Below are 27999 nucleotides of genomic sequence, written 5' to 3' on the forward strand. Positions count from 1 at the left end.
AGTTTGTATTAATGCACTTAAAGAAAGTATAGGTTATTATTTTAAAAAAAAACTGAAGGGCTGTAGCATGAAATAATGTATTAGTGATGAAAGTGGTTAATAAAGAGTCTTCAATATCTGTGCAGTAATGAAATGTACTATTCACTGGGCTTTTCATGGAAAAACGAATGAAAAAATATAAGCATTGCTTCTTACACTGATTAAGATACTTCAATTTCTTTTTTCAATGACAAAAGACTAAAAAAATGTCTTTCCTAGTTTAAAAAAAAAGCATTTTAATAAGATATATAGTTATTTTATTATTTTGTTTTTTAAAATTTATTACCAAATGATCTTTACAAAATTAATACTTCCTCACATAACTACTGACATTTTTCAAGCAGTTAGCATATGGTAAAAAATGTTTTAAATTTCTTTTTAAAAAAAATGCTGCTTTTAACGATATAAGAAAGTCAGGTAAGCTTTTGTTTTACGATAAGAAGCCATACAACTTTATTGTGATCATTTGTTTACCTTTCTTTAAGTTATATGAGATGAGTCTAAACATCTTTTTAAACTCTAAATTGGTCTGGAAGTTTTAGCTTAATAAAAATATATTCAGGCCCATTTTAAGTTATATATGAGCTGAGCCTAAACATCTTTTTAAGCTCTAAATTAGTGTGAAAGTTTTAGACTGATAAAAATATGTTCCGACCCTTCTAAAATTTCTAAAAGAAGGAGAAAAACAAATTTCACTATGCAGAATGGTATCAATTTAATTATCTTGTAGCCAAAGTTTCGAGATCAATAAAAAGCTTCAAAGACCAACCTTCTCACATCATTTACTACAACGTTTTTCAAAAATATTACAAAGGTTCTAACCAAGTGTTTCAAAGGTTAAGCCAAATGTTAAATGCCAGGATTTGTACTAGAATTCTGTTGAAAAGTAACCATGTTTGTATATTAGTCTGTTTTTCATTTTGACGTTTGGTAGTTACATCATTTATTCCTTCTCCTTTTTTCTATGGCCCACCCAATGAAAGGAGAACAATAGCTGTAATATTTTATGGGAAAAAAATGATATTTTCCCATGATGTAGATTGTTAAAAAAAAAAAAATCACACATTTTTTGCTGTGATATAAAATTATCAGTATCTTCCTTTTATGCTCAATGAGTTCTTTTATTGCATGATTATTGACAGGTATACTAATACAAGAAAATAAAGCATTTTCGAAGAAAATTTAATCGAAATTTTATAGTTTTCAATACATTTTCTTAAGATTGCAAATAGATTAAAAAACTATTGAATATTTCTATTGAATAGTCTAAACGTGTTCTAAGACTATAACTGTCAATGTTTATTTCTTTTTAAACAATGACAATTTTGTATGATGTTTATTTCTTCTTGTATATATAAAAGGCATACTTTTTTGAACTGAGAGTATTTTATTAATAGTTTTTGATATTCATAATTATCTGTTATTTCATGAAACATTTGGCTAAACTTATATTTTTTCTTTCAGGAAGATTAGTTGTGGATTCTAAAAGTAAACGTAGTGTGAAGATTCATAGCTGCTCCTACTGTAGTTACACTACATTTAATAGTGGTAACTTAAAGATGCATTTACGAACTCACACCGGAGAAAAACCATATGCCTGCTCCTTCTGTGGCAAGCGTTTTGCACAAAAGATTACTATGTTGTCACACGAAATGACCCATACAAAAAAGCGTTCCTTTTACAATCCACTAGAATGACATTGTTTTATTCTCTCATGTGTGAAATTTAAAAATTAATACTTTTATCATTTTTGTTTTCTATGTTAGGTCTCTGTTATTGTATACTTTGGTTTTAGTTTTTGGTAGCTAGTGAAGGAAACAAAAAAGCATGAAAAAGTAAAATCGATTAGATTTTATAAATCCTAAATATTATTTGATTTAAAATTATTATTTTTTAATCAAAATTAGCTCTTTGTTTTTAATTTCCTTAGTTGGGCCAAAAACTGTTTAACCCTAATCACTGTATATATGAAAATGATTCGTAAAAAAGTCGATAGCATTGTTTTAAAGTTGCATGTTGAAGGACAAGCACTTGTTAAGAGTTTTCTATAATTTTTATAATGCTACTTCTTTGTTAATAATAATGCTCTTCACTTACTCAATCTTGCTTAATATTTCCTTGTGAATAATACTACCTAAAAATTTTGATAATAATCCTTAATATTTCTGATTTATATTTACAATAAAAGTGTGTGGGTATAAAGTAATTGGTGTTATTTTTGTTTTGACAGATTAATTATAGGTGCATTCAAATATTTTCATTAATATGGAATGAAAAATAGGTGCTCGATCATGCAAAAATTTTGAGATTTTTCAAATCTCAATACTAAGTGCAGTAGGATTTTTTTTCATATATATATATATATATATATATATATATATATATATATATATATATATATATATATATATATATATATATATGTATATATATATATTTATATATGAGACCAAAAAACATTTTTGAAAACTCAATTTATGTTTGCACAAAGCAAGGCTACCAAAATTTTGACTCTAAAAAGCATATTATGATAATTTGCATTTTTATGCATCATCATACCTGGAAAATTCTTACATCATGCCTGGATAATAACCAGTCTTAGAATTGTCAGTAACAGTAATCAGTTATTGAGATTCAAGTTAAATAATTCTAACAACTATTACATTGGGCCAGGATGGCTTGGCTGGTAGGATCCAAGTAGACGTAGGTTCGATCCCTGCTGGTCGAGGACCCCATGTAGTAAATGGTGACTAATGCACGATCTGTCGAGTCGCAAAGTCCTCCATGTTCCCTTAACAAATCAATACCTCTGGGGGTACTGAATTGGAGATTGATCGTTCCCTGATTCAGGTCATAATTACGATTTGTGGAAGAATGAATGGGTCCACCCTATAAACGGGTGTGGCAGAAGTCGAATTCTTGGCCATAAATGGCCCCACTGGAAAACAAGAACAATCGCATCCCCTCTGCCTTAATGGCATACGTCAACAACTATTAAATTTATTTGTTATTAAAATTCCACATTTTAGTGAAACTTTTCTATGTTTCCATCCTCATTCAATTATATTTTTTTGCTCACAAAATCTAATATTTGATATTACAAACAAAGAAATCAAAGTTTTCCCATGATATGCATGGCATATGTAATTGCATGGCATATGTAAAATATGGTCTAGATTTATACTGAAATTTTTTTCCAAATGCCTGGAAAAGTCTGTTTTTATGAAATTCGGTGGCAACCCTGCAAAGTTAAAATATGAATGCTTATTGTAGTCATACAGTAATGTAGCAAATGTTTTACGCATAAAAATTCTAAGCTATCACTCGACATGACTCATGCAAGGACACAGTCATTTTGCAGTCCACTAGAATAATATTATTTGTGTGTGTGCAAAACTTAAAAAAAATTAATCTTTTTATTTTTTTACTGTGTTTATATGAAAATCGTGCAATTATGTTTCTGTGGATAGCTATATTTTCAAGATTTTTTTAATTATATTGATTACCCTAAAACATTATCTCTAATAGTACTAAGTGGAATGAAATTTTTTCTTTACTATAATGACATAGTTTTATTTAAAAATCTTTATGCAGGTTTCTAACATAAATGCTTATTGTACTTGTATTTATACAAAAAATTCTATTGTATAAGGAGTTTTTGGGGACTCTAAGCATTTATTTATGTTAAAAAAATTTCTTTACATTTCTTATTTAGATCTTTTTCTTATGGATTATCAGATTTCACAAATTAATGGTTTTAAGTATAATAAAGTATGTGAAAAATAAACTTTTTTTGTGCAAGTAGAGCATAAGTGAATCTTAGAAAAGCCATTTGTATGAATTTTAATAATAAATTATAATAATCTTATGTGCACTGAAATTTCTCTAAAATATGTACTCATTCAGATTTCTTCTTAGTTGCATTTTGCTATTGTGAAAGATAGTTTTGTTTGTTCATTCTTAAAATTAATGTTTTACGATTTTCAAATTCCTCTCTAATCTTTTTTAACCAAAGAAGGTTTATATTAAATTTGAAATGTATTGCAGGTCTTCTAAAAATAGTCATGATTTGGTAATGCCATGTAAAAGCTAGGTTGAAATTTATGTAACTCTGTAAAGATAAAAATAACTGAGTTTAAATTCACGCCATTTGACTAAAATACAAACTGCTAGGTTGTAAAGGAAGCAGGATCAGTAAGAACTGATAACAGTTACAACCATGGATGTTAAATATTCCTCATTCCATGTTAAAAAATCAGCATCTGCTGCATTCAAGTTAACTCAAGAAGACTCTTTGAAATCAGGTGTAATGAGCTAAAAACATTCTAGAAGCATGGTAGTTCAATGGTGTGTTGACATTTTTAGACAGCCCTTATGTATCAGCATTATTAAGAAACACAAGATCTTCTAGCCTGTTTTTTGAATCAGAAAGACTTTTCATCTCATAAAGTTGACTTAAGCATTTTTTAATAACAAAATTCACTGTTTGTCTGAATCTGCACTTGAGTACAGCATAATGGATTAAATTTATAGCTTGTAAAATAATTTTAAATAGTTTTTATTAAAGTTTTATTAAACCACTCAATATTTTTCTGATTCTTGTAAACCAAAATCAAATCAGAATTTTTTTTTTTAACTCTCCAAGTGATATGTATTATTTGTACATACTGATTATTGTTTAATTTTTTTATTATAACGAAGATAAATTTACCGAACTTATACTGAATTCAGAGAAAAATCACTCAATAGTCATATGGCCTATTTTTCTTTAAAACTTGTACAGAAAATAAATTGGGATTATCTTGAATGTGTTATGCAATTTTTTTTAGGTAAAAACATGTTAATGTTTTCTTATATTTATCATTGCATTTTATTACTTATTGTTACTTTCTCATAGGTAGGATTAATATGCTTGACGGCACAAAGAATGGTAGAAAGTTTCGCCAATGTCCCTTCTGCAATTACATCACCTATCATGGTGGACATTTAAACAGTCACCTGCGAACACACACTGGAGAGAAACCATATGCTTGCAGGTTGTGTGGCAAACGCTTCTCTCAAAGTGCTAGTCAAAAGACACATGAAAGACTCCACTTCAAGTAGCAGTGATGCAAATCTCAGTTGTACCTTTCTTTTGATTGATTTTGCAGGACAGCAATTTTTTTTATGTATATTTGTTCTAGAGTATTATAGTCTGCCACATTATATGCGTTCTTTATAATGCATCATTTGGTTGTCTGTCATGATTGATAAAATGACTTTTATATAATGAATAGTAATGTTAATGAATTTTAATTAATGTTAATGAATTCATTTTAATGAATAGTCATGTTTCATGTTAAACCAAAAGGACTCCTTTTTGTAGTAGTCGGTTTAAAGCCAAAAGTACCTATTTCTTCTGGTAACAGTTGGTTGAAAGCCAACAGGCAACTAAAAATATTTATTACTTTCACTCCATTCTCGATTGAAGTGTAAAATAATGAAAATAAAAATATATAAAGTGATGAAAATATTAAAGCGATTTGAAAGTGCTAAAATCACGTTACTTAGTAAATAATTTTGTTTAAAGTTATTACAACAGGATGACTTAAAAATACTGTTACAATTGTCAAATAATTTCATTGTACGCATATTAAATAGAAAATGATAAATACACAAATAAAAGCATAAATGGAATTTTCCTTGAAATTTTTTTTTTCAAATTGACCACTGTTGTTTCCAAAGACAATCTCTTACACCATTGTCCGATGGCAGCATGAATCATTTTAAAAGGTAATTTGATTCATGCAATAAAGAAGCCCTGATAGAGTCCAAACTTCTGCTTTGTTTATCATTATTTTATCTAGCAAATCTATATGCTTAGCATTAAGACTCTAAAGTTTACCAGACACAATAGTCTAAAAGATTTAGATTGGTTAATGAAAGTGGCATTTGGGGCATTTAAAATGAAGCCTAGCCTGTGTTGTTTGGGCTCAATTCTTGTTCTGAAAGTTTTGTACACTTTGAACATTTCCATGTATATCATCTAAAGTTGCTGAATATATATTATTATTTTTAGCATTATAACTTCGTTCTGTTGAAAATATTTTCTTATCGGAAAAGGTTTTTCTGTTAACATTTTGGCTACCATGCCAGTTCAGCAATTCCTTGCATCTTTGTTACCTTTTTAATTTTTCTGCAGTAGTCGAACTTTGCAATTAACCCAGGTCTTCATTTAATATAGCTTGCATAGTTCTACAACTTACACTCTCTTCTGCAGCCATTTTACTAGCAAAATGTTGTGGGTTTCTTCGTATCTTTTCATGAATTCTTTTAATGCCCTCTTTTGTACGAGCTTAGCATGGACGCCAATACCTGGGTTGATCTTTACAGCTATTAGTATACAGTAATCTGTTTATAGGTCTATATATAAATGTTCCATTAACCAAAGAGATTTTAATTGCTTGAAGATTTTACCTGCAGTAAATCCGCAATTGAAAAGCTGTTTAACCATTAACCTTTTCGATTCCATTTTTAAACTGATTCTACTTATTTTGCTTTAAACAAGAATTGTCAGCACTTATAAAAAGTGCCACTCACAGAAATAGAGAAAGTGCAATTGTTTTACCGCACAATTAAAATTAACTCCTATTTTTGGAGTATTACACTATTTTAATAGCCACTCTGTGATACTTGATTTTGCAACAGAGATTGTTTACATACAATACTGTAATAGATAGTTAAAGCATTAGTAAAGAATACTTTCTATTAAACAACTACTTAACTTAATTAATATATGCTCTTATTGCAGTCATTGGCCTGAAAACTTGATTCTAGATGCTAATCTAAATGTACCACTGGCTTGTTATTTATATTATTTAAAAAAGCTCACAAAATAATTTAAGTTGGAAACACGTAGGAATGATGTGGTTATGGCTCTTGTTAATCTTATTCATGTTTTAATGTTAACCATTTGAATATATGTTTCTTCATCCATAAACCAGAACTGTAAAATGTTTGTAAAACATGTCGAAATGTTTCTTATAAAGTTACTCATTTATAAATGCAGTTTTTATCTTCATCCTATTTATAGCGAAAGAAGACACTTCTTAAATATTTAAAAAGTGTCTTGATTCAAAATTTTGTAAGCTTATTCTGTTTGAAATAAAATATTTTTTCATGAAGTTAAATTTGTTGATGGAATTTTTATTTGTAGTTAACTATTTGACTACATTTCTATGGGTTCGGAGGAATATAATGATAATCCATGAAAACATTTCAGATCCAGAACACAATGATTTCCATTTTAATAATAAAATGTTTTTTTTAATCAATTCTACTGTTATCTTGTAGAATTTCTGAAAACTTAAACAACTTTTCTAAAAACAATGATTAGGAATAGTTGAATATAAAACCTTAGGAAGTAGTATGGTTTATTACTAAATTGCCTCCTATGTTTCTATTGTATTATGTAGAGTTTTCTTAAAGCTTTATCATTGTAATATTTTAATTTTAGCATTCCTTTTGTTTCAGATGTGAACTGTATTGTTAGTGGAAGAAGACTTAAGATTTTTCATTGCTCTTATTGCAACTATTGTACACCTCATCAGAGAAATTTAAAGAATCATGTCAGAACTCACACTGGCGAAAAACCATTTACCTGCAAGATATGTGGCAAAGGATTTATACAAAAAATATCCCGGCAATGCCATGAAAAGATTTGTAGCTTATTTTTCATGCAAAATAAATCTCTGCAATGACGTGAAAAAACTCATTAGTAGATTACTTTTTACTACCTCTCAGTTAAATCCCTCTTCACTGTTCAACTTGGACAACTTAACCTTCTGAACGTTCTGTTTTTGCATTAAAAAATCGCTTTTCCCCATGTAATTTACTGAAAAAGTAGGGCGAAGCAAAGATATTTTAGTGCAATTTTTTCCATGGGCTCAATGCATTGAGGGTTGGACTCATTAAATTAGATTTTCTTTAATATTTATAATTGTTTATCTTAAATTATTTTTGCTTTGCCTTTTTTTTGCATTTTGAAATAAAGAAATAAAATGTTTTTGTTTGAAAGCAACATCATAATTTGCTGTCTCAAGATTGATCTTTAAGGAGCTTTACTTTTTGATAAGTAACGAAGTCCACAACTCGGGACACAAGTGACCTTTTCTGTTCCAACCTTCCTACTTTGTTCCTCAGGGGGTTTGCCTTGGTTTGGCAAACACGGGTGCCACGACCCCGAGGTACCCCAGTGATTATTTCTTCTTTTTATTTTCATTATTGTTAGACTTTGTAATAATTTTGGCACCATGCAATGTCATAAAAGTTTTGCTCAGTATTGCATATTCGACTCTTGTACCAATCTTGTGATCATTCTTGTCGTAATTGGTAAAATCATTTGCTGCGAAACCATCTTTAAATATATTCTGCGATTATTAAAAAGATTCCAATGTTTTCTCCCTGTGTGTAACTTACTCTGTTACTGAATTTGAATTATGACGCTATGTATGTCATAGGTAACACTTGTTCTGGTTAGCTGTACTTTCGCAAACATTTAGTTATATTGCAGCTTCTGATTCAAATTTTCCTTTGATTGCATTTATTCGGATTAAGCTATACTTTCTAAACTTAATTACAAGCATTTAGTTATAGTATAACTTTAACTTAATGACAAACATTTAGTTATAGCATGACTTTTAGCTCAAATTTCCCTTTGATAATTTGCTTATGATATATGATTTGCTTATAGCTCATTTTCCTTTGATAATTTGCTTTTTATATTTTTTTTTCAGCACACTAATGATATATAAGAGTGTCCTGTGATTTTTTTGATAACTTTTTGTGAAGCAGTATTATTTTCTGCTATTGTAAATTAGTTTATTTTTAACATTTTATTTAAAATAAACTATGTATTGTTTTTGTGAAAGATCATGTTTTTCTGTATGATTATTATGTCTTAAAATTCCTGTCTAGTTTAACTTTAAATTATTTTTAATTAACTTTGTGGATGATTGTGCCCTCTTTCTTACAGAATTAGTTTATGTGGTTGGTAGAAGTGAAAAGCATTACAAAAGGAGTCATCAGTGCCCTTATTGCAATTACTCTACAGACCACAGTGGCCATTTAAAGACTCATTTGCGAACTCACACTGGAGAAAAACCATTTGCCTGCTCGTTGTGTGGCAAGCGTTTTACTCAAAAGAGTACTATGCTATCACATGAAATGACTCATGCAAAAAAACATTCATATTACAATCCACTAGAATAATATTGTTTCTTATGTGTAAAAGCTTAAAATTTTTTTTCATCATTATGTTGTTTTTCTTTCACTACAAAAGTTTAGATTCTGTTTATATATATTATGAGTAATTAAGTAAGTATATTTCAAAGGTTTTAAGAATTATACTGAAAATTGATTATAATAAAACATAATAATCTGAAATAATTCTAAGTATAGCTTTATTTTCATTTGGTTGCATGCATGTGACATTACAGACTTCTAACATGAATGTTTATTGTACTTGCACAGTAATAAAGCTGCATTTTTGGAGACTCTAAACATTGCTTTATGTAAAAAAAATTATAACATTCTTTCAGTTTTCTTATTCAGACCTTTTTTTTATGAATAATCAAATTTCACAAATTTATGATTTTACTCATAAGAAGTATGTGAAAAATAAAGTTTTTAATATGTAAATAGGACAGAAAAAAATCTTAGATAATAAAATCTTAAAAAAATGAATACAAAATTTAATAATAATTATATTTGCTCAAATATCTCCACCTTTTGCTAATGTGTAGTATCTCTATAACTGTATTTAAATTTTTTTAAAGCTGTATCTCACTAAGGTATAAAAGATCTGGTTTTGGGTTCATGTTTATAATTAATATGTTCTGTTCCTCGCTTTTCTATTTTTTTTTTTTTTTTTTTTTTTTTTGGTTATCAAAGAAGGTTTATGTTAAATTTGAAATGTATTTCTTCCAAGTCTTCTGTAAATAGACATGATTAGGTAATGACGTATCAAAACGTGGTTGAAATGCAGTATACTCTCGATGTCTCGAACTTCTATATCACGAAAAAATTTATTATGTGAAAAAAAATTTTTTTTCCCATGACATTAAATGACCACCTAATGTTAATTTCATTTCCTATTTCGAACAGTTTCTTCTGAAAGCCTTGTTACGTTGAATATTTTTCAAAATAGAAAATGAATTTTTTTGAAAAAATCAGAATGTAAGTTTATTTTAAACCAATTCTTTTCTATTTAATGCATAATTATTTTTGTCTTAATTTTAAAAATTATCATTGCTTTATTTAGACTTACAGTCAACCATAATTGCATGCATAATTATTGGTAGTTATTCTTACGTTTCATGACTTTACTTACTTTACTTATTAATTTTAGTAATAAAATACATTGTTCGCTTGAATCTAAACTTTTGGGACATCTTGTAAGTGCAGCATATTGTTTTAAATGTATATCTTTAAAGGTTTTAAGTAGTTTTTGTTAAAGTTTTATTAAACTGTTTAATGTTTTTTTTTCTTTCTTATTCTTGTATATCTGTCTCAAATGGGATTTTTTTTTACGCTTCTAGTAATATATTTGACTCTTAAATGCTGGTTATTATTTCATTAATTTGTTTTAATAATATAAAAGACATAAATTAGCTAAACTTATACTGAATTTGAGAAAATAGCTCAACAATTATAAACATTTAAAAGAAATGTTCTTTTTTGTGTTTAAAAGATATTTAGTTTATGTTGGTAGCATTAATTTTCATGACTTCTGCTATTATAACTGGCTTTCTTTTCCTTGGTCTACGTACACTTAAGTATTTCACTTCTAATGTTTGATATATCTCTAATTGCATTTCATTTATAAATATTTTAACCTCAATAAGGCTTCTCGCTTTAATGAGGTATATTGTTGTCAGTAGGACAACATTCCTGCCCTGTATAGTGAAGTGATGACATATCTGCTTCCAAGATGCCGAAATTCAGTATTTTTAGTGATGTTTTCATTATTTTAGTTATAAATAAATTGTAAGTGTTTAAAATTTGTTTTAGAAAGATTTAATTGGCAATATTGTTGCTTAAAAGAAGGTCTTGAAACAACTTAGAATTAAGAAAAACACCTTATGTATGTTTAAAAAAATAGTGTCAAGACAAGTTTGCAATTAAAGATAGAGCCACCCCGATGGCCACTGAGAGCTAAATAAGTTGTTTTCATCAGACATACTTTTTCTGGACAAATCTAGTAAAACTATGATTTACTTGCAGAGTGCACTTATTCGGGAATCTCAACTTTTTACTAAAAAGCTAATTATGTATTAAATGCTAGTATTTCAATTGCCAATAAAATTGCAATTTTTCCCCAGCAAAAATTTGTCAGTTGGGTATAATTCAAATCAATGCTCTCAAATACAGACATCAGAATTTTATATTTATTTATTATTTTCGAAAACTAGTTTTTGTTGCTGTTTTATACATCAATGAAAATCTTTATATAATTTATAAAAATACAGCAGTATCCACAGATACATTGATTTTTTTTTTATTAAACTCTAATTCATATACTTTTTATTATGAAAAGCACTTATTTCTCTTTAAAACTTGTACAGATTATAAATTGAGAATATCTAAAATTCATTATTTAAATTGTTTTTTTTTTTAAATATGTTGATGTTATCTGATTATAATCATTGCTTTTATTGAGATAAGTTTTATTAAAATTGATATTTTACTTTCTTACAGAAAAGAATGTGTTTCTTGGCACAAAGAATGGTAGAAAATTTCGTCAATGCCCCTTCTGCAATTATATGACCTATCATGGTGGACATTTAACCACTCATCTACGAACTCATACTGGAGAGAAACCATATTCATGCGAAATTTGTGGCAGACGTTTTTCACAAAAAATTGGCAAGATGCAACATGAAGTGATTCATTTGAATAAAGTTCCGAAGATCAGAGTATCAAAGGAAGAATCGAAAAAATTTAAAAAGTTCCGAAGATCAGTGTATCAAGGAAAGTATAAAAAAAATTAAAAAAGTTCCGAAGATCAGAGTATCAAGGAAAGTGTAGAAAAAAATTAAAAAAGTTCCTAAGATCAGAGTATCAAAGAAAGTATAGAAAAAAATTTCAAAAGTTACAAGGAAAACTAAAAAAGAAATTTTAGCCAACTGGCAGTCCACTAAAAATTTTATTCTTTTTCCTCTGTTGTGTAATAATTGTGTTTCTATGCAACAAAGTTTTATTAGACTTCAATGTCGTATACGCTTTAAATTTGTGGAAGTCGTCAGAAATATAGTTAAAACAGTTTCTCTTTTTAGCAAGGAAATGAGAACTTCGAGAATCAAAGAAGGTGAACTTAAAAGAGAAATATGGTGTTAAAGATCAGAGTATCAAATCTACTGCAAACCATTTTATAGTACAGTGAAACCTCTCGGGAAGAAACCTCTCTGTTCCACAGTTAGATGGTTGTTGATTAAGGTTTCTCGCTCTTAGAGGTAATGTCCATTGACTTCAAAATTGTTATCAAAAACACGTGATTTTTCGCAAATGATTTTAATTTTAGTCAGTGTCATTTTTTGGTGCGGAATCGCCTATTTTGTTGGCATCATGAAAAGAGGTATCAGTGAATAAAATTTAGCTCTATAAAAATGATCCCAACTGATAAAATTACGTGTGAAAACAAATTTGCCAATTATTAACGATAGAGCTTTTTCAAATAAACAATTATGTTTTTCGTTTAAGTTTGTATTTAATTTTATATCAAAAAAATTAGTTAGCTTTAAAGAAAAGGTTTGTTTGTTTGAGATGCTTGTTTTTTTCTAAAATGACTTTTTTTTTCTAATTTAACTTCCTACTCTAAAAGTAAATCATTGATAACATCGTGTTTAGTGCACTTTGACTGCAACATGAGGTTGTATCCTCATAAAGAACTCTTTAAATAAGAGCATCACTCAAATATTTTGAATAAATTTTCTGTGAATTGAATACTTCATACAAGTCTGTGGAAAGAGTTCCGTGTCTCTCGAAAGTGGTCGTAATTAGAGGTGGTCTTTCCTGGAGGTTTCACTCTAATTTTTTATCGAACTTAAACGAAGGAAATATCTCGTATTTGTTTTAAAAATGCCCCTATAATAATTTTAACTGGACAAACAGAATAAGAACTGCAATAAACATTTTTAACTATTACTAAAAGTTCATAGTGCAGTTTACAGCATTTGTTTCTCATTAATGGTTTGAAGTATAACTTGGCAATTTTATTTGAGTTTGGTGCAACCTGACTTTAAGTCTTCAAATATATTTTCTGCTCTCATTTTGGAAATAAAAATATTTTCCCCTCGGTTTTTCAGCTGGTGATGGAATTTTATAATAATTGTTTTCTCATTGAGTCATCCAAAAATTATATTGAGACTTGACTTTTTTCTACCTGACTTATATACAGTTAAAGTTCAAACCACTGTTCGTGCTTCTTTTTTCTTGGATATATCGCATTATTTTAATGACGAAATACTATTTTCTTCAATGTTTATAATATCCGTTTAGATCGTTTTTTTAAATAGCTGATTCCCGCCTGAAAATCGTTTGGGAATTCACTGACATTTGACAAAAAATATTCTTGACAGTTACTCCCGATGTCAGTGTAGAGGAAGAAAATGAGGATTTGTTACTCTTTGGAAGAAACAGCTTCAAACATCAGGTTTCGATGTTTATACATCAATTGATGTCGGTTCATGAACTGAGTAAAGAAGTGCAAAGCCATGCCAAGGAAAACAACTTACTTAACCACAACCAGTGACAACATTTGCAGAAGACCTTCAATCCTTTGAACCAATGAGGAACTTTCTGTATTTATATGAACTTACAAAATGTGGATTGCAATCTGTTACAAATCGCGAAAATTAATTGTTTGAGTATGTTCAAATCAAAATTCCCAAATATTTAAAGTAAATAAATTTGTTTATCATTCTGTTTTTGCTCATAAATATTTTTCTTTAGGTTCATAATTTTTTTCCAATTAAAATTTTTTTAAATATATTCACTTTTAAGTTCATTAGTTCTTTTTATTTTTCATACATTTCCAAGTCATAATTTGTTATTTGAAACTAACTTGCATTTATTATTTTCCCATATCAATTGTTTGTAAGAAGCTTAAGAAACGATCGATCAAGAAGTTCATCTGTATTAAAAATAAAATCTCTGCATCTTAAATTTGCTTAATTTACCAAGTCTTAAAACTCAGGCTTTCATTAGAAAGTCCGAATTGCAATTATAGAGATTTTATCTTTTTGTAATCTTAATTCCCTGAGTTCATTATACGATATTTTCATTGCTACATCTTTGTATTGTTTACAAATTTTTAATTATCTATTCATTATAAAAATGTGTGGTGAAAAATGAGATTTACTTCATTAGTTTTTTTTATTATCTGTGCTTAAAATATTTTATGCAGTATATGCTACTTTTGTGTATTTTCTAGTTAAAAAATAATTATGGAGACAAATAAATCTGATAATATTCTTATACAAATTTTAATGAAAAAGCTTCAAGTTTTTTTTTTTATATTTAAAACATCTAAAACATTTTATTTTTGTAGTGTAACTGTATGAATGTTGTTGAAATGTTTATTTAAAGTTTGAATGTTCACTTTATAATCCATATTACACATTCAACTGAAGACTAAAGCCAGAGTCATATTAATTTTGCGAATTTACAAAATGCATTTCTATTAAAATGATAATATTAGATTTGTTGCATTGCTTTTTGTATAGTTTACATTCATAAGACTTTTTTTTTATCTCATATTATTTCTGTCTTAAAATACTAGTTTTCTGATAGTTCAACAAAAACATAAATTTCCTTAAAAATCTTGAAACTAGTTTCATAATATTATAAATAAATTTATCTATGCCTTTCTTAAAGATGTAAGTAAAACATTTGATGAATATGAATTAAAAATTTGTAATGTGAAAATAATTGCACAAATTCTTATTATTGGACATATGAATCTATATTTGCTTAAACACAAATTAAAGCTGCAATATTAGATATTAAAAAAAAATTTAACATTTGTAAACTTACTCATTTAGCTTAAAAATATCACTAGCTTTAAAAGGAAAATAAAGATGTTTTAAACGCTACACTTGTGAACCATCTTTGTTTAGTATAAATTAACTATTCATGAAATGAGTGTTTTTGATGCATTTATATTCATAATTGTAAAAGTTTTCGAATTGGAATTTTTTAAATTTGATGCAATTAAAATTTTTTATTTATGGGGCGTAAACAACATATCACCATTCTGTACCTATACCAGCAGTACCTATTCCTATGATTACTAATGCTTCATAAATAATATTTACTAATACTTACGAGTAATTAATCATCACTTATGTCATTATAGTATATATTATGACTCCATAAATTGAGTTATGCCCAAATTTCATTGCTGAATTAATTTATGTTATTTAGCAAAGTTTTTTTTAAAAATATTATTTAATAAGTTTTTAATCTTGTTAATGTATATGTTCTTCAGATGTATTCTTCGTTGCTCGTGAACGGAAGTACAAGATTCATTGTTGCTCTTACTGCTGCTACACTACATTTAATACTACCCACCTTAAGAATCATGTTAGAACTCACACTGGAGAAAAACCTTATGTTTGTGACTCTTGCGGCAAAAGTTTTGCAGAGAAGAGGAATTTAAGAACTCATGAAATCACTCACACAAAGAAACACTTATATTTATGAGATAGTTTCTGGCTCTTGGTGTAAAATGTGTTGCATATATATATATATATATATATATATATATATATATATATATATATATATATATATATATTAATAGTTAATGTTTTAAGATTTCCAATTTTTCTTTTGTATCATTTTATACAAAACTTGATTATAATTTTTAAAATATTAAATGCAAATTTATTTATTTTCATAATTATTCACTTATAAGAATTAACTGTTTGTGTTTGCAGAGTTGTTATGGAAAAAAAAACCTAATAAATTTATGTTCGTTAAATAATAAAGTTTTTATATTAATAAATTTCTATTACAATCGTCAAAACTATGTGTTATTTAGAAATTTGTTTCTATCACTTTGCTTGTCATTGAATAATTCAATTCAGTTTTCTGACGAAATAATGTTTGCTATTGCAATGTATTCATTCATTAAAAAATATGATTTTTAATATTAAATCAATGTTTTTTTTTCTTTAAAATATGCCAACTCTTGTTAATTAAGATAATCATTAAATGTTACAAATTCTGGAAAATTCATATTTTAAGACATTTGAATGATTTGACATAATGTTAAAACCTAAATCACATGTTTTATAATTATTAATTAAACATCTTAATCAGCGTTAAGAATAATTATCATTGATAATGCACTTAGTTTGTTTCCAATAAATTAATTATTCAAGAAATAATTGCTGTGGACTTCATAATTTAGACATTACATAAAACAAAATGCCCAACTTTCTGAAAAGAATCACTTTTTAATTAAAGTTTTCTGAATGTTCAGTCACATATTCATATTTTTTTCTTTTTAGCACCTACTGCTGGTGGAAAAAAACGTAAGATTCACCACTGCCACTACTGCAGCTACTCTACATTTCAAAGTACCCACTTAAAAAACCATGTGAGAACTCATACTGGAGAGAAACCATTTATATGTAAAATTTGTGGCAGATGTTTTACACAAAAAATTACCAAATTACAACATGAAATGATTCATTTAAAAAATGTTCCATAGAAAAATTTTTAAAAGACAATTGGCATCACACTGAAATTTTCATTCACTTTCCTCAACTGTGTAATAATTCTCTTATTCGTAGAGAGATAGGAACTTAAGAGGAGAATTAAAGGAAGGAATAAGAATATAAAAGAATAAGTTGTTGGAAAACAAACTAATTATTAATGCTCCAGCAAACCCTGTTACAGAACAATTCTTTTCAGACACTTAAAAGATGTAGTTTTACTGAGCAAATGTCTTGGCTTTGCTTTAAAAGTGCTCCTATAATGTTTTAACTGTGCCAACAAGGAGAAAAACGGAAATAAATCTTGTTAACTTATTACAAGATATTGCAGTTTTAAATATTTTCTTTACATTTAATAAATTTTTATTTATCCTTTTTACTTGACAATTTTATTAGAGATTGTTGCTTACTGGCCTTGTATGTTTATATCTAGTTTCTGCTCTTATTTTGGGAATAAAAATATGTTTTCCTCTTGTACTTTCAGCTGGTGATGGAATTTTTTTGTAATACTTTTTTATTAAATTGGACAAAAATTAAATAATGATCATGAGATTTGGATTTTTGCTTTCATATTATAAACTGTTTCTATGTATGCGGTTGAACAGAAAACTGTCGAAAATTGCTTTCAAATAGGTTTGAAAATAGCTGTTTTATTGTCATCATCATCATAGTTGGCCTGACAGCCCAATGTGGGGCAATGCCTTCCTCTGAAGATTTCTCTTTGATCTCTAATTCTTTTTGTTTGCTGATTTATTGAAATTTTATGATTTAGCGAGCGTGTTTGGTCCGGCCCCAAATCATCAAACTACAATAAAACAGTTGATGCTGAACCAATTTAAATGCAATTTTCAACAATAATTATTAGAAAATATTAAAATTAAGATAATTTCGATAAATAAAAAATTCCATAATGTTCAAAGGCACATGCAGAAGGAGTTCATAATGCTGAAGTGATTCTAGTGGCGTGCAATAACATTTCTGGTCTTGGATTCCTGTGCAATTCTTAATCGTTATGATATGCTCTACCTTTCCTCTAAGGTGGTCTCATGATTTTAGAATCACCCTGTATATTAAAAAAAAAGTTTGAACTAAAATAAATTGTTACCTAAATTATGCATGTAATCTAAACCCAACTTATGCATGTAATAAGTACTTTTAAAAAATCTGAAGTGTTAAGAATAATTATCATTGATAATGTAATTAGTTTGTTTCAAAAAAATTAATTATTCATTAAATTATTATTTTTGGCTTCATAATTTAAGCATTAGTATACATAGAACAAAATGCACAAATTTGTGAAATGAATAACTTTTCATTCAAAGTTTTCTGAAGTTTTTGTGGAGTGTTCAAATTTTTTTCTCTTTTTAGTGAATACTGCTTTTGGAATAAAACGTAAAGTTCACGATTGCCCATACTGCAGCTACTCTACATTTCAAAGTACCCATTTAAAGAACCATGTGAGAACTCATACAGGAGAAAAACCATATGCTTGCAAAATATGCGGCAAGCGCTTTACGCAAAAAAAATCTCAAATCTATCATGAAGTCACTCATGAGTGGAATAATAAATTCTAATAGATAATAGTGGAGTATTCACATAATGTTTAATAGTAAATAATGATAATGAATAATTACTCATTGTATAACAACTTTTTTCTATCTACTTTCTTGAGTACTATAAGCTTCATAAATTTATGGAGACATGTAAACTTTAAATAGTTTGAAATTAAAAGATAAACTGTTTCGCTAGTTATCTCTTTACTGAAAGAATGTAATCATGACGATTAGAAAAACTTCACAAATTAGTTTTATGGTCTACTTTTAAAGGCTTCACTCATTCTAATTATTTTTCTTTTGTTCTTTCCTAATTGAAGCTCTTGAATGATCTAGTCATGCACTATATTTCTTCCAAAAGTTACATTTACACATTGTACTGTTCTTAGTATAATTTCCAGACAGGTATTTTTAAATTTTATATTATTTTCCACAAAGTAATGGTTCAATGCACAGAAACATCTTTATTTTCTTGGAAATCATATGTTTTTTCCAAAAAAGAATGTTGTGAAAAATGTGAAAATGTGGCTTATTATTATATTGCCCCAAACTTTTCAATATATTTTTCTGTATTAAATATGACTGATTAATTATATGTGTATTACTGATTTCATTTAATTAATTCACCAAACTAGTGATTTAATTTTTCCCTATCTTTTACTACAATAATATAAAAATGTTAGATTAACCCATATTTAGGATTATTATTTTTCATATTTTTTTAATAATGATATTTTAAATTTGAAGTATATTTTCATGTAAAATTGAATATTTTTTAATCAATTAATCTTCTAAAATTTATCTCTTTGTTTTTGTTTTCTTTTGGTATTTATTTATTTATTTATTTTTTTTTTTGAAAATATCTCATGATATTTTTAAAGGCTTGCTATCAAAAGACCTTTTGACAGATTTAAAATTAGTGATACAAGTTTGTAAATACAAACTTGAATTTACCTTCTGTGTTTTGTAGTTATTATTTCCGTATTTAATTAACAGACGGAATAAAAGTTTTAATAAATTGGAAAGTGGAACATCAAATATATTTTCTTTTTAAATATTTAAAAGTTAGAAACTTGAGTATTAACATACATAGTTTTTATTATGTGTGTAAAAAATTTTCATTAAAGTTGTCATTAGTGTTTTTGATATTTAATGTTAAATTAATTATTTCTAGTTTTTACTTGAAAATATATTTGTTTCTAAAATATTTCAAAGGTATTAACAATATTTCAAAGGGCATTGTAAACTTATTTTGTTTAAAATAAACGAATGATTTATAAAATTATGTTGTTGCTGCCACTTCATAATGTTTTAAGCAAATAGAGTAAAGATACGATTTTGCATAGAAATAGTTGTATAAAAGTCATGTACAATAAAAAAAATTAAAAAAGCAATGTGGAAGCATTAAAAATAATTTTAAGATGTATTCATAATTTTGAATACACAACAAAAATCTATGTCTGAATCACTGAAAAATGGATGTCGAAGAAAAAATTAGTACATACATACATCAGAAGAGTGTTCATACATAAAAATGTTCAGTTACTTTTTTTATAAAAAAAAACCTATTATCAATCACTTGTAATATAATTTTCTATCTCCTCACAGATAATTGGGGCTCTACTGCAATTAGATATGTTAATTTTTTAAATTATTTACTTTTAACCTTAAACATGCATTGCATTTAAGCGAACAAATTAGTGGGATAAATACTGTTACAAATAAATTAAGATTTAAGTAGTTTTTAATAATAATTCTTTTTTTCAGTGTTTACTGTTTTCGGGGGAATAAAGCGCAAGATTCATTGTTGTCCTTATTGCAACTACTCTACATTTCAAAGTACCCACTTAAAGAATCATATAAAGACTCATACTGGTGAAAAGCCCTATGCTTGCAAGATGTGTGGCAAAGGCTTCAGGCAAAAAGTTCATCTGTTGTTTCATGAATATACTCATAAACCACAGTCAAAATAGTTGCATGAAATTTATCATAATTGTGATAATTAACCATTATGTATTATCATGAAATATTCTATTGTTTGTGAAAATTGCAACACTATAAAGAAATTATGCAAATTGAAGCAAACTTACATAAAATCTAAATTGAGTTAAGACACGTAAATTATTAGAATTTCAAAGTAATTGGGCGTGTATCACTGTTGCCCATACTTATTTGTGTCTTGATCAGTAATGTGTGGAATAAATTTATGTCAATTCTTTTTTAATGTTGCAATTTTTACAAACTTTAGTTTATAAACTCTCAATTAAGTAGTAATTGTTTCTATGTGAAACAATGAATTTGTTATTATATGTCAATCAAGTGCATTCCGACATCAAACTAATTGAAAAATAAATTAGGTTGGGCTAAAAGTTGTCATTAAAATTCATTGATCTGACATTGTTTCTAAGTTTGAAGACACTAAAATTTAAAATTACCACATTGTTTGTGTACCACACAACATTACCGCATTGTATGATATAAATTTATATTTATGCATTTTTAATAACATGCTTGGAAACTACTGTGCAATTTCCAAACCACTGTTTAAATAATCTTAAAGCACACACCACACATATGAATTTCTTCATAAGAATATTTCTGCTCTTATATGTTTTACCCTCTTTTTTTTTCTTTTATTGCTAATTTTTCTCGTGTCTTCCCTTTTCAACCAGTTTTATATTTCGATTGGACTGATGCATATGGTTCCAATTAAAAGTCCCTGTTTTAGTTTATTGTTTCTTTCTAATAAAATATTTTAGAAATTTATGATCTTCAATAATTAATATTTTTCTATATTCCAATGTTTTTTCTCAACTAAGGAATTGTATTTTTGTTTATGTGTTGTAAAACGGTTTTCTTTTCATGTGTAGTAAATATCTTTGAGAAGCTAGAACTTAAAAAACATTCATAAGCATCAAACTTAGGATAAGCATCAAATTTACAAGCTTGTAATTTACTTAGTAATTTAAATAATATCTTCCATTCCGTCATATTTGTATATCCTTTTCTTTAAAATAAATGTGCTATTAAAAAAACTCTGTAATTAATGCTACTTCCAGTAATACTGTTTTTCCTCTTGGATTTTACAGTAATTTATACACTACTGTCCTAGATTTTAAAATTCTCTCAATATATTGCCATTTCAGTTAAACTATTAATGAGCAATAATTTCCGTGTTTTCTTCATTCAGTAATAATTTGGTTAAACCAATTCTGCTTTTTTTTAAGCTGTTAAAACTTTGAATAAATAATTTCAGATTTTATTTAAGCTAATTTTAAGATTATGGAATACAGCAAAGTACATCTGGTGGTTTATCATCTTCATTTTTTTCAAATTCCCATAATTGCACTTTTTTTGAGCTCTTAGCTTTATCTAATTTCTGTTATAATCCTTATAAAAAATTATTATTATTGCAACAATCATATTTTTTACAAAAAAACTGTATGGTGGTCTCAAACTTTTTTCTATTACTTGTATAAATGCAATTTCATCGCACCAGCTGAAATTTAATGATGTGGCATAGATTTCTGGCAATGAAATTTAACAGATACTCTTTGCTACTCCACATTTTTAACTCTGGTCAAAATTTGCATAATTTGATGCATTTTAGACTTCCATTGACTTGTCAATTATTAAATTTTCATTATTAATACTATCACTTTAATATCCATTTTCTTTCAGAGTCATTCTTCTTTGTTATGCCAGGTGGAAGATGCAAGAAGATTCATTGTTGCTCTTATTGCAGTTACTCTACTCCATATCATAGAACATTAGAGAATCATCAAAGAACTCACACGGGTGAAAAACCATATGCTTGCAGGATGTGTGGAAAGCGCTTCTCTCAAAGTGCTGGTCGGAAGGCACATGAAATAACTCACTTGAAGGTGCCGTAATGCAAATTTTGCTTATAAACAATTAAAAGTACCTCTTTCAATTGATTTTACTGGACAGCTACTTTTTATACTTATTTAACTTCAATATACTAGCATTGTACTAGTATGGGGCAATTTGTTTTACAGTATAATATTGTGCTACTTGTTCTTTGGTAGTGGAATCATTTAGTGGTTTATAAAGTACAAAAATACTTCCATAACATATTTCTGATATTAAATAATTAATCCCAAAGAGCTGAAGCTGTAAAATATTAATTGGTTAAAAATTTCATTTACTTCTAAAATACACAAATTGGAAATAACAGTAGACATGTTTCAACGACATTAGTAGCCACCTCTCCATTTTGATTTGCCTTTTTTAACCCCTGTGGTTTTTTCTTGCTCTGTTTTTTTTCTCTCTCTCTCATGGCAACAGTGGCTTTTCTAGTTTTGTTTCTTAACTTTATTTTTTTCATTTCTTGCAGGCAACTTTTATATTTCAATGAATTTTTTATCTTTCTCATTCACGTCTGTCGAGTTGTGGAAATGGGCGCCTGATTTTGAGCACTTGAAACCTATCGACTGTAATTTCGAATTATATATTTTTATAGCGAATGAAGTTTTTAATCAAGTAATGTTTCTAGTTGCTAATTATTTTCGAAAGTATTTGATGGATTAAAGAACTTATTGTATTTAAATTAATATCCCTAAAACCATCGATATAACAGTACATAATTTATTTAAAAAGCTGTTTAGTATCTCTACACCTTAATTAAAATGTGTACATTAATTTGCCTCTAATTTCTTTCAGGGATAGTGTATACAATTGAGAAGAACGGATTGCGTATAAAGATGCACTGCTGCTCTTTCTGCAATTACTCTACGCATCACAGTGGCCATTTAAAGACCCATTTACAAACTCACACTGGGGAAAGACCATTTCCTTGCTCTATCTGTGGCAAACGTTTTACGCAAAAAATTCACATGTTATCTCATAAAAGAATTCATGAGAGGAGGGGTTCTTTTAAAAGTTAATTAAAAAATTATGTTTCATATAGTCATTTATGCTTTTTTTTAAAAAAAATTTATCAACTCTCTCACTATGCAAAAATTTTCCTAGCCTTAATTCTAATATAGCATGCCCTTCAACTACTATGGATTTTCCGTTGATAATATTAGAGTATTTTTCCTAGTGATAGCAAGGGTAATGTATTAATATTGTTTATAAATTAGAACTAAACCATGCTTCTAGATTCTCATAAATATTTTATCAAACTTATTTCATATTATAAAGTTTTGCTTTTGTTCCCTACCACTAAATAAACTTTGTCCAAATATCTCAAATGTTGGCAGGTATACTTCAGCGACTCTGTTGTCCTGTGACATAAGGTGAATGATTTCTATTATATACTTCAGCAGTTATTCATTTGCAATTTGATTACATTTAGCTCATCTTTAGACAGCACTTTCTAAGTTCATTTTGAAAATTGTGGAAAATCTCAAAATAATGAAAAGTTTCCAGTTTTGCAAAAATAAAATGTGTTTCTGGTCCAATTTTTTTAATAGTTTAAAAATAACTCAAATTCTGAATTGTCTACAAACTATTCATTGATATTAGATTATTTTCATCTAACTGGAAAAATCTCGACAAATTGGTAATTTAAAAAAAAAAAAATTTTTTTTTAAAGCACTCTAGTTATTTGTTCATAAATTAAGGTGATTGTTTTCAAAATGACAGTTTATGTTGTTAAAATTAAGGCGCTGGTAAAATAGCTTTTTATTTTCCTTGGTGAAAACGCTTTGACAAGTACCATTTTGGTAAATTTTATTGAAAATCAGTTCTAAAAAAAAAAGATTTTCCCTTATTTTTGATAAATTTTTTACCAGCAAAATACTAGGCTTACATTTATGAATTACTTATAATTACTAAAATTCAAAATAGTTTTAATTTGATAGCTATGGGAAATATGTAATTTAATTTTTCCGTCTTTTTATCCTTTTCTTTAAACGATTAAGTATAATTATATTTAAATGGATTCCATACAAACTATCTTTTTTTCTTTCTTTATCTCTGAAAGATACATGTGATGAATCTGTGCATTAATTTTCTACAGTTTTAATATGGTTGATCTCTTTGTGCTCTTATTTAAAGTTTAAAACAATTGATGGGAATTAAAATTGGTCATGATAAACGGATAAAATTCTTTTGTTAATCTTATTCCTGGTTAAATGTTAAACATTTGAAACTATGTTTCTACATCTGTTAGCAAGAACTGTAATATGTAACAGATGTTAACAAAAATTGTAAATTTGTTACCCAAGACTGTTGTTTAAATCAGTTAACACAAACTGTAATATCTGTTAATAAGAACTATAAACATGTTAAAATGTATGGTGCAGATGTATCTGCATTCTTATAAATATTTATGCATATGTGAAGGATTTCTCTCTTTTATACCAAAAAGAATTCATCTTTTCAATAAGTGTCTTGAATTTCAATATTGTAAGCTTCTTCTTTTTGAAATAAATTAACTTTTAATGAAATTAATGTTAATGGAATTTTCGTTTGTAATTGTCATATTTTAAAAAATGATTTTTAATGACTATAGAATATGTGCATTCATAGATGAATACATTCCATGGGTTTGGGTTAAAATAATGATAAGCTACCTTTTTAAATTGTTGAGAAGAGCATTTTAGAGCAAAAACACAATGATTTCCATGTGAAAAACAAGATTTTTCTTTACCGATTGTGTTGTCAAAAGTGTCTAGAAACTTTCAAAGAACCTTACTGGGAATACAAACAAAAAATAATTAGATATAAAACCTTTGATAGTAGTGTGACTTATTGCAAACGTGTCCCTAACTTCTCAATTATATAATGTAGAGTTTTCTTAAAGCTTTATATGTCTAATATTTTTATTTTAGTATTAATTTGATTTCAAGAAGTATGTCTAAGAAACTGTTAGTCTAAGAAGACATAAGATTCTTTATTGCTATGACGTAGAAAATTTAACAAAGATATATATTTTAATATATATTTGTAAAATTTTCTACATCTCAAGATTGCTTTTTAAAAAGTTGAACTTTTTAGGTAAATAACTAAATTTGCAACCTTTGGACACAATAGTGATCTTTTCTTTTTCAACCTTTTTCCTCTGTGGTTTTGCCTTGTTTAGGTAAACACGGGTGCCACAAACCCAAAATACCTCAGTAATCTTTTTATTATCATTAGATTTCATTTTTAAAATTTGAATTTTTATCATGTGTATATGTAGTGCCGTAGAAGTGTTACACAATGTTCAATTAGAGCTTATGTACAAAGTTTTTGATCACATACATCACCCAACCATGGCCGAGCTCCTAGTTCCATTTTAAGGGTTCTATCTTTTACTGACTGTGGGAAAAATGCCTCTTCATTTTGATCTTGATCAGACGATATGAATAGTGACTGAGCTGATTCCTCTCTCTTTCCAAAACTTAACGCCACTACAGATGTGACTTTAGGTTATTATTGAATGTCGTAATCGAACTCGATACCACCCTCCCTCCAACCATCAATGTCAGTGATCAAGCTTCTGATAATTGTCTTAATTAATATGGTCAATTGTTAAGAAATCATCTTTAAAAATGTTATGAAGGATTCAGATCTTTTCTCCATTATTGTGACTCAACTCACTCAGTTTTTGAATTAGTATTATGAAGTTGCGTGTGTGTGCCACAGGCAACATTGTTCTGGTTAAATTATACTTTTATATCATCGTTTTGTTATTATTTGCATGCTTTTCTGAAAGTCCTTCAATATTTTTTCAGAAACAGTCCTGAGGTTTCCTGGAAACAGACGTGGATTAAAGGTCCATTGCTGTCCATACTGCAGTTATTCCACATCTAATAGTGGCCATTTAAAGACTCATCTCAGGGTTCATACTGGTGAAAAACCGTATGCATGTCGATTTTGTAACAAGTGCTTCACGCAGAAGAATGCACAAAGAGCTCATGAAATTACTCACTTAAAAAAATAATCTTAAAATGTTTTGAATTTAAATTTTTGATTTTCTCACCTTTTTCATGTGTTATAGGGTAATTATTCCGCATGTATATGTTTTTATATGAGTATGATCATCAGTAGAGTACATCATTATAGAATTTCTGATATGCATCCCTAAATAATTTGTATTATATATTCATTAACTGATAGTATTAGTTTTTTTTTCATCTTTCAGAAAAGAAATATGGAATTTGACTGTTGGTATCATTTCTTATATAATAATTTGGAAACTAATGTACCTAGAAAGTCCTTTTCCAAATTTTAAGCTGGCAACTTTTTCCCACGGAAAAGAGTATCTCTTATGTTGTTTTGTAAGAAAGTAGTGTATAGCAAGGTAAATTCTGCACAGTTTTGCCCACAAATGCCAAAATATGGATAACTGATTTGTAAATAAATGTATTTTTATAGTAAATATATATTTTAAATAAATTTATTAAGTTTTAAAGGATGTAATTAATTGTTTTTTTTGTGCATTCCATCAATATGTTTAAAAGAAAAACTTATAAATGTGTTTTCTCCCTTCTGCAAAGGATCAAAATTATGATGGCATATCTTCGCATCATCCACAAGGATATCACAAACTATCACCAGTAGCCAATTGTGCGGCTCTAGTGTGACACAAATAGAGCTCTAGTAAATTCATAAAAATAAATGTAGAATTATTGACTCTCTTAATACTTAATTGTAAGATTGATAAATCAATATTTTTGTGTGTTTTCAAAAGAGCAATGTAAAAGCTATTGCTATTTATAAGTTTGTAATTGCATAACAAACCATATAATCAAATCCTTATTGTCCTTATCCAATCCAAATCCTTATTATTATGTTTATGATTTAAAGGCAGTTATTTTTGTTAAAAATCAAAAGTATTTTGTCATCCAAAATGTATAAACTTTATAAGTTGTAAATAAATTGTTTACAAAATTTGAAGTATATACAGATTTTCTTTTCTTATTAACGTTTTATAGTTTAACCATATAAGTATGCTTTATTTTATGTAACGTGTTCTTTTTTTAATTGTTATTAAATCTAAGTATTAAGTCCTGTATTTTTTTGTGTGTTTGTTTCCTGAAATATTAAAAATTATATTTTTAATACCAGTGCTACTATTTGTTATCTTGAATGTGTTAAGAATTTAAATTTTCTTTCAGCTCTGATATATGTGGCTGATGGATTTAGTGGTGAACGGAAACTTCATAAGTGTTCTCATTGTGGTTATTCCACACGACGTAGCGACCACTTGAAGTTACATCTTAGAACACACACTGGGGAAAAACCATATGCTTGCAAATTTTGCTCCAAATGCTTTTCACAGAAAAACAATCTGAGATCTCATGAAATAATACACTGGACAAAATATTCTTAAAACACTGACTTGTTAATATTAAAGCATTATGTATGCAAATTAATTTTTTTCTGTAACCCTTTATCAATCATAAAGTAACTATTTTTTCTCACTATTTTATTTTTTAGGAAAGCTTTAAATATTCTGTACCTTCTAAATAATGTAAGCAATACAAACTTTGTTACTTTCATCAATCGTAAAAGTTTTACTTTTTTTTCTTTTTATTTTTTTTGGTTTATAGCAAAGTTTTTTTTGTTCTGTATATCAAAAATTTTGGTACTTGTATCTACTTTTTGATCATTGGTGTTTTTCGGTCTACTTTTTTATCATTATTTAGTGCTTTAAAATTACTTGCATATTTTATTTAAGATAGATATAAATT

The 27999-nt window shown here is 27.5% G+C and overlaps 2 protein-coding genes across 3 annotated transcripts; both read left to right on the plus strand.

The window, feature by feature from the left end:
• Positions 1 to 1330: 1330 nt before the first annotated feature.
• On the plus strand, positions 1331 to 5165 carry LOC147814419 (uncharacterized). Its single transcript, XM_087156418.1, has 2 exons — positions 1331 to 1735; positions 4923 to 5165. Exons 1-2 carry the CDS (start codon positions 1467 to 1469, stop codon positions 5140 to 5142), a joined length of 489 nt encoding a protein of 162 aa, XP_087012544.1. The 5' UTR covers positions 1331 to 1466; the 3' UTR covers positions 5143 to 5165.
• Positions 5166 to 15874: 10709 nt separating this feature from the next.
• Positions 15875 to 27205, plus strand: LOC110282082 (zinc finger and BTB domain-containing protein 8B). Of its 2 annotated transcripts, XR_015431255.1 has the most exons (3): positions 15875 to 22236; positions 23036 to 23428; positions 26038 to 27205. XR_015431255.1 is itself a non-coding variant. In XM_087156848.1 (2 exons), exons 1-2 carry the CDS (start codon positions 22051 to 22053, stop codon positions 23039 to 23041), a joined length of 192 nt encoding a protein of 63 aa, XP_087012974.1. In that variant the 5' UTR covers positions 15875 to 22050; the 3' UTR covers positions 23042 to 27205. The 2 variants fall into 2 exon arrangements, 1 of the variants encoding a protein (XP_087012974.1); XM_087156848.1 differs by having other exon boundaries at positions 23036 to 27205.
• Positions 27206 to 27999: the final 794 nt, after the last annotated feature.

This window comes from Parasteatoda tepidariorum, chromosome 2, assembly GCF_982258835.1.
Source record: "Parasteatoda tepidariorum strain Cologne lab strain chromosome 2, Ptep-v5.0, whole genome shotgun sequence".
Lineage (NCBI taxonomy): Eukaryota > Metazoa > Arthropoda > Arachnida > Araneae > Theridiidae > Parasteatoda > Parasteatoda tepidariorum.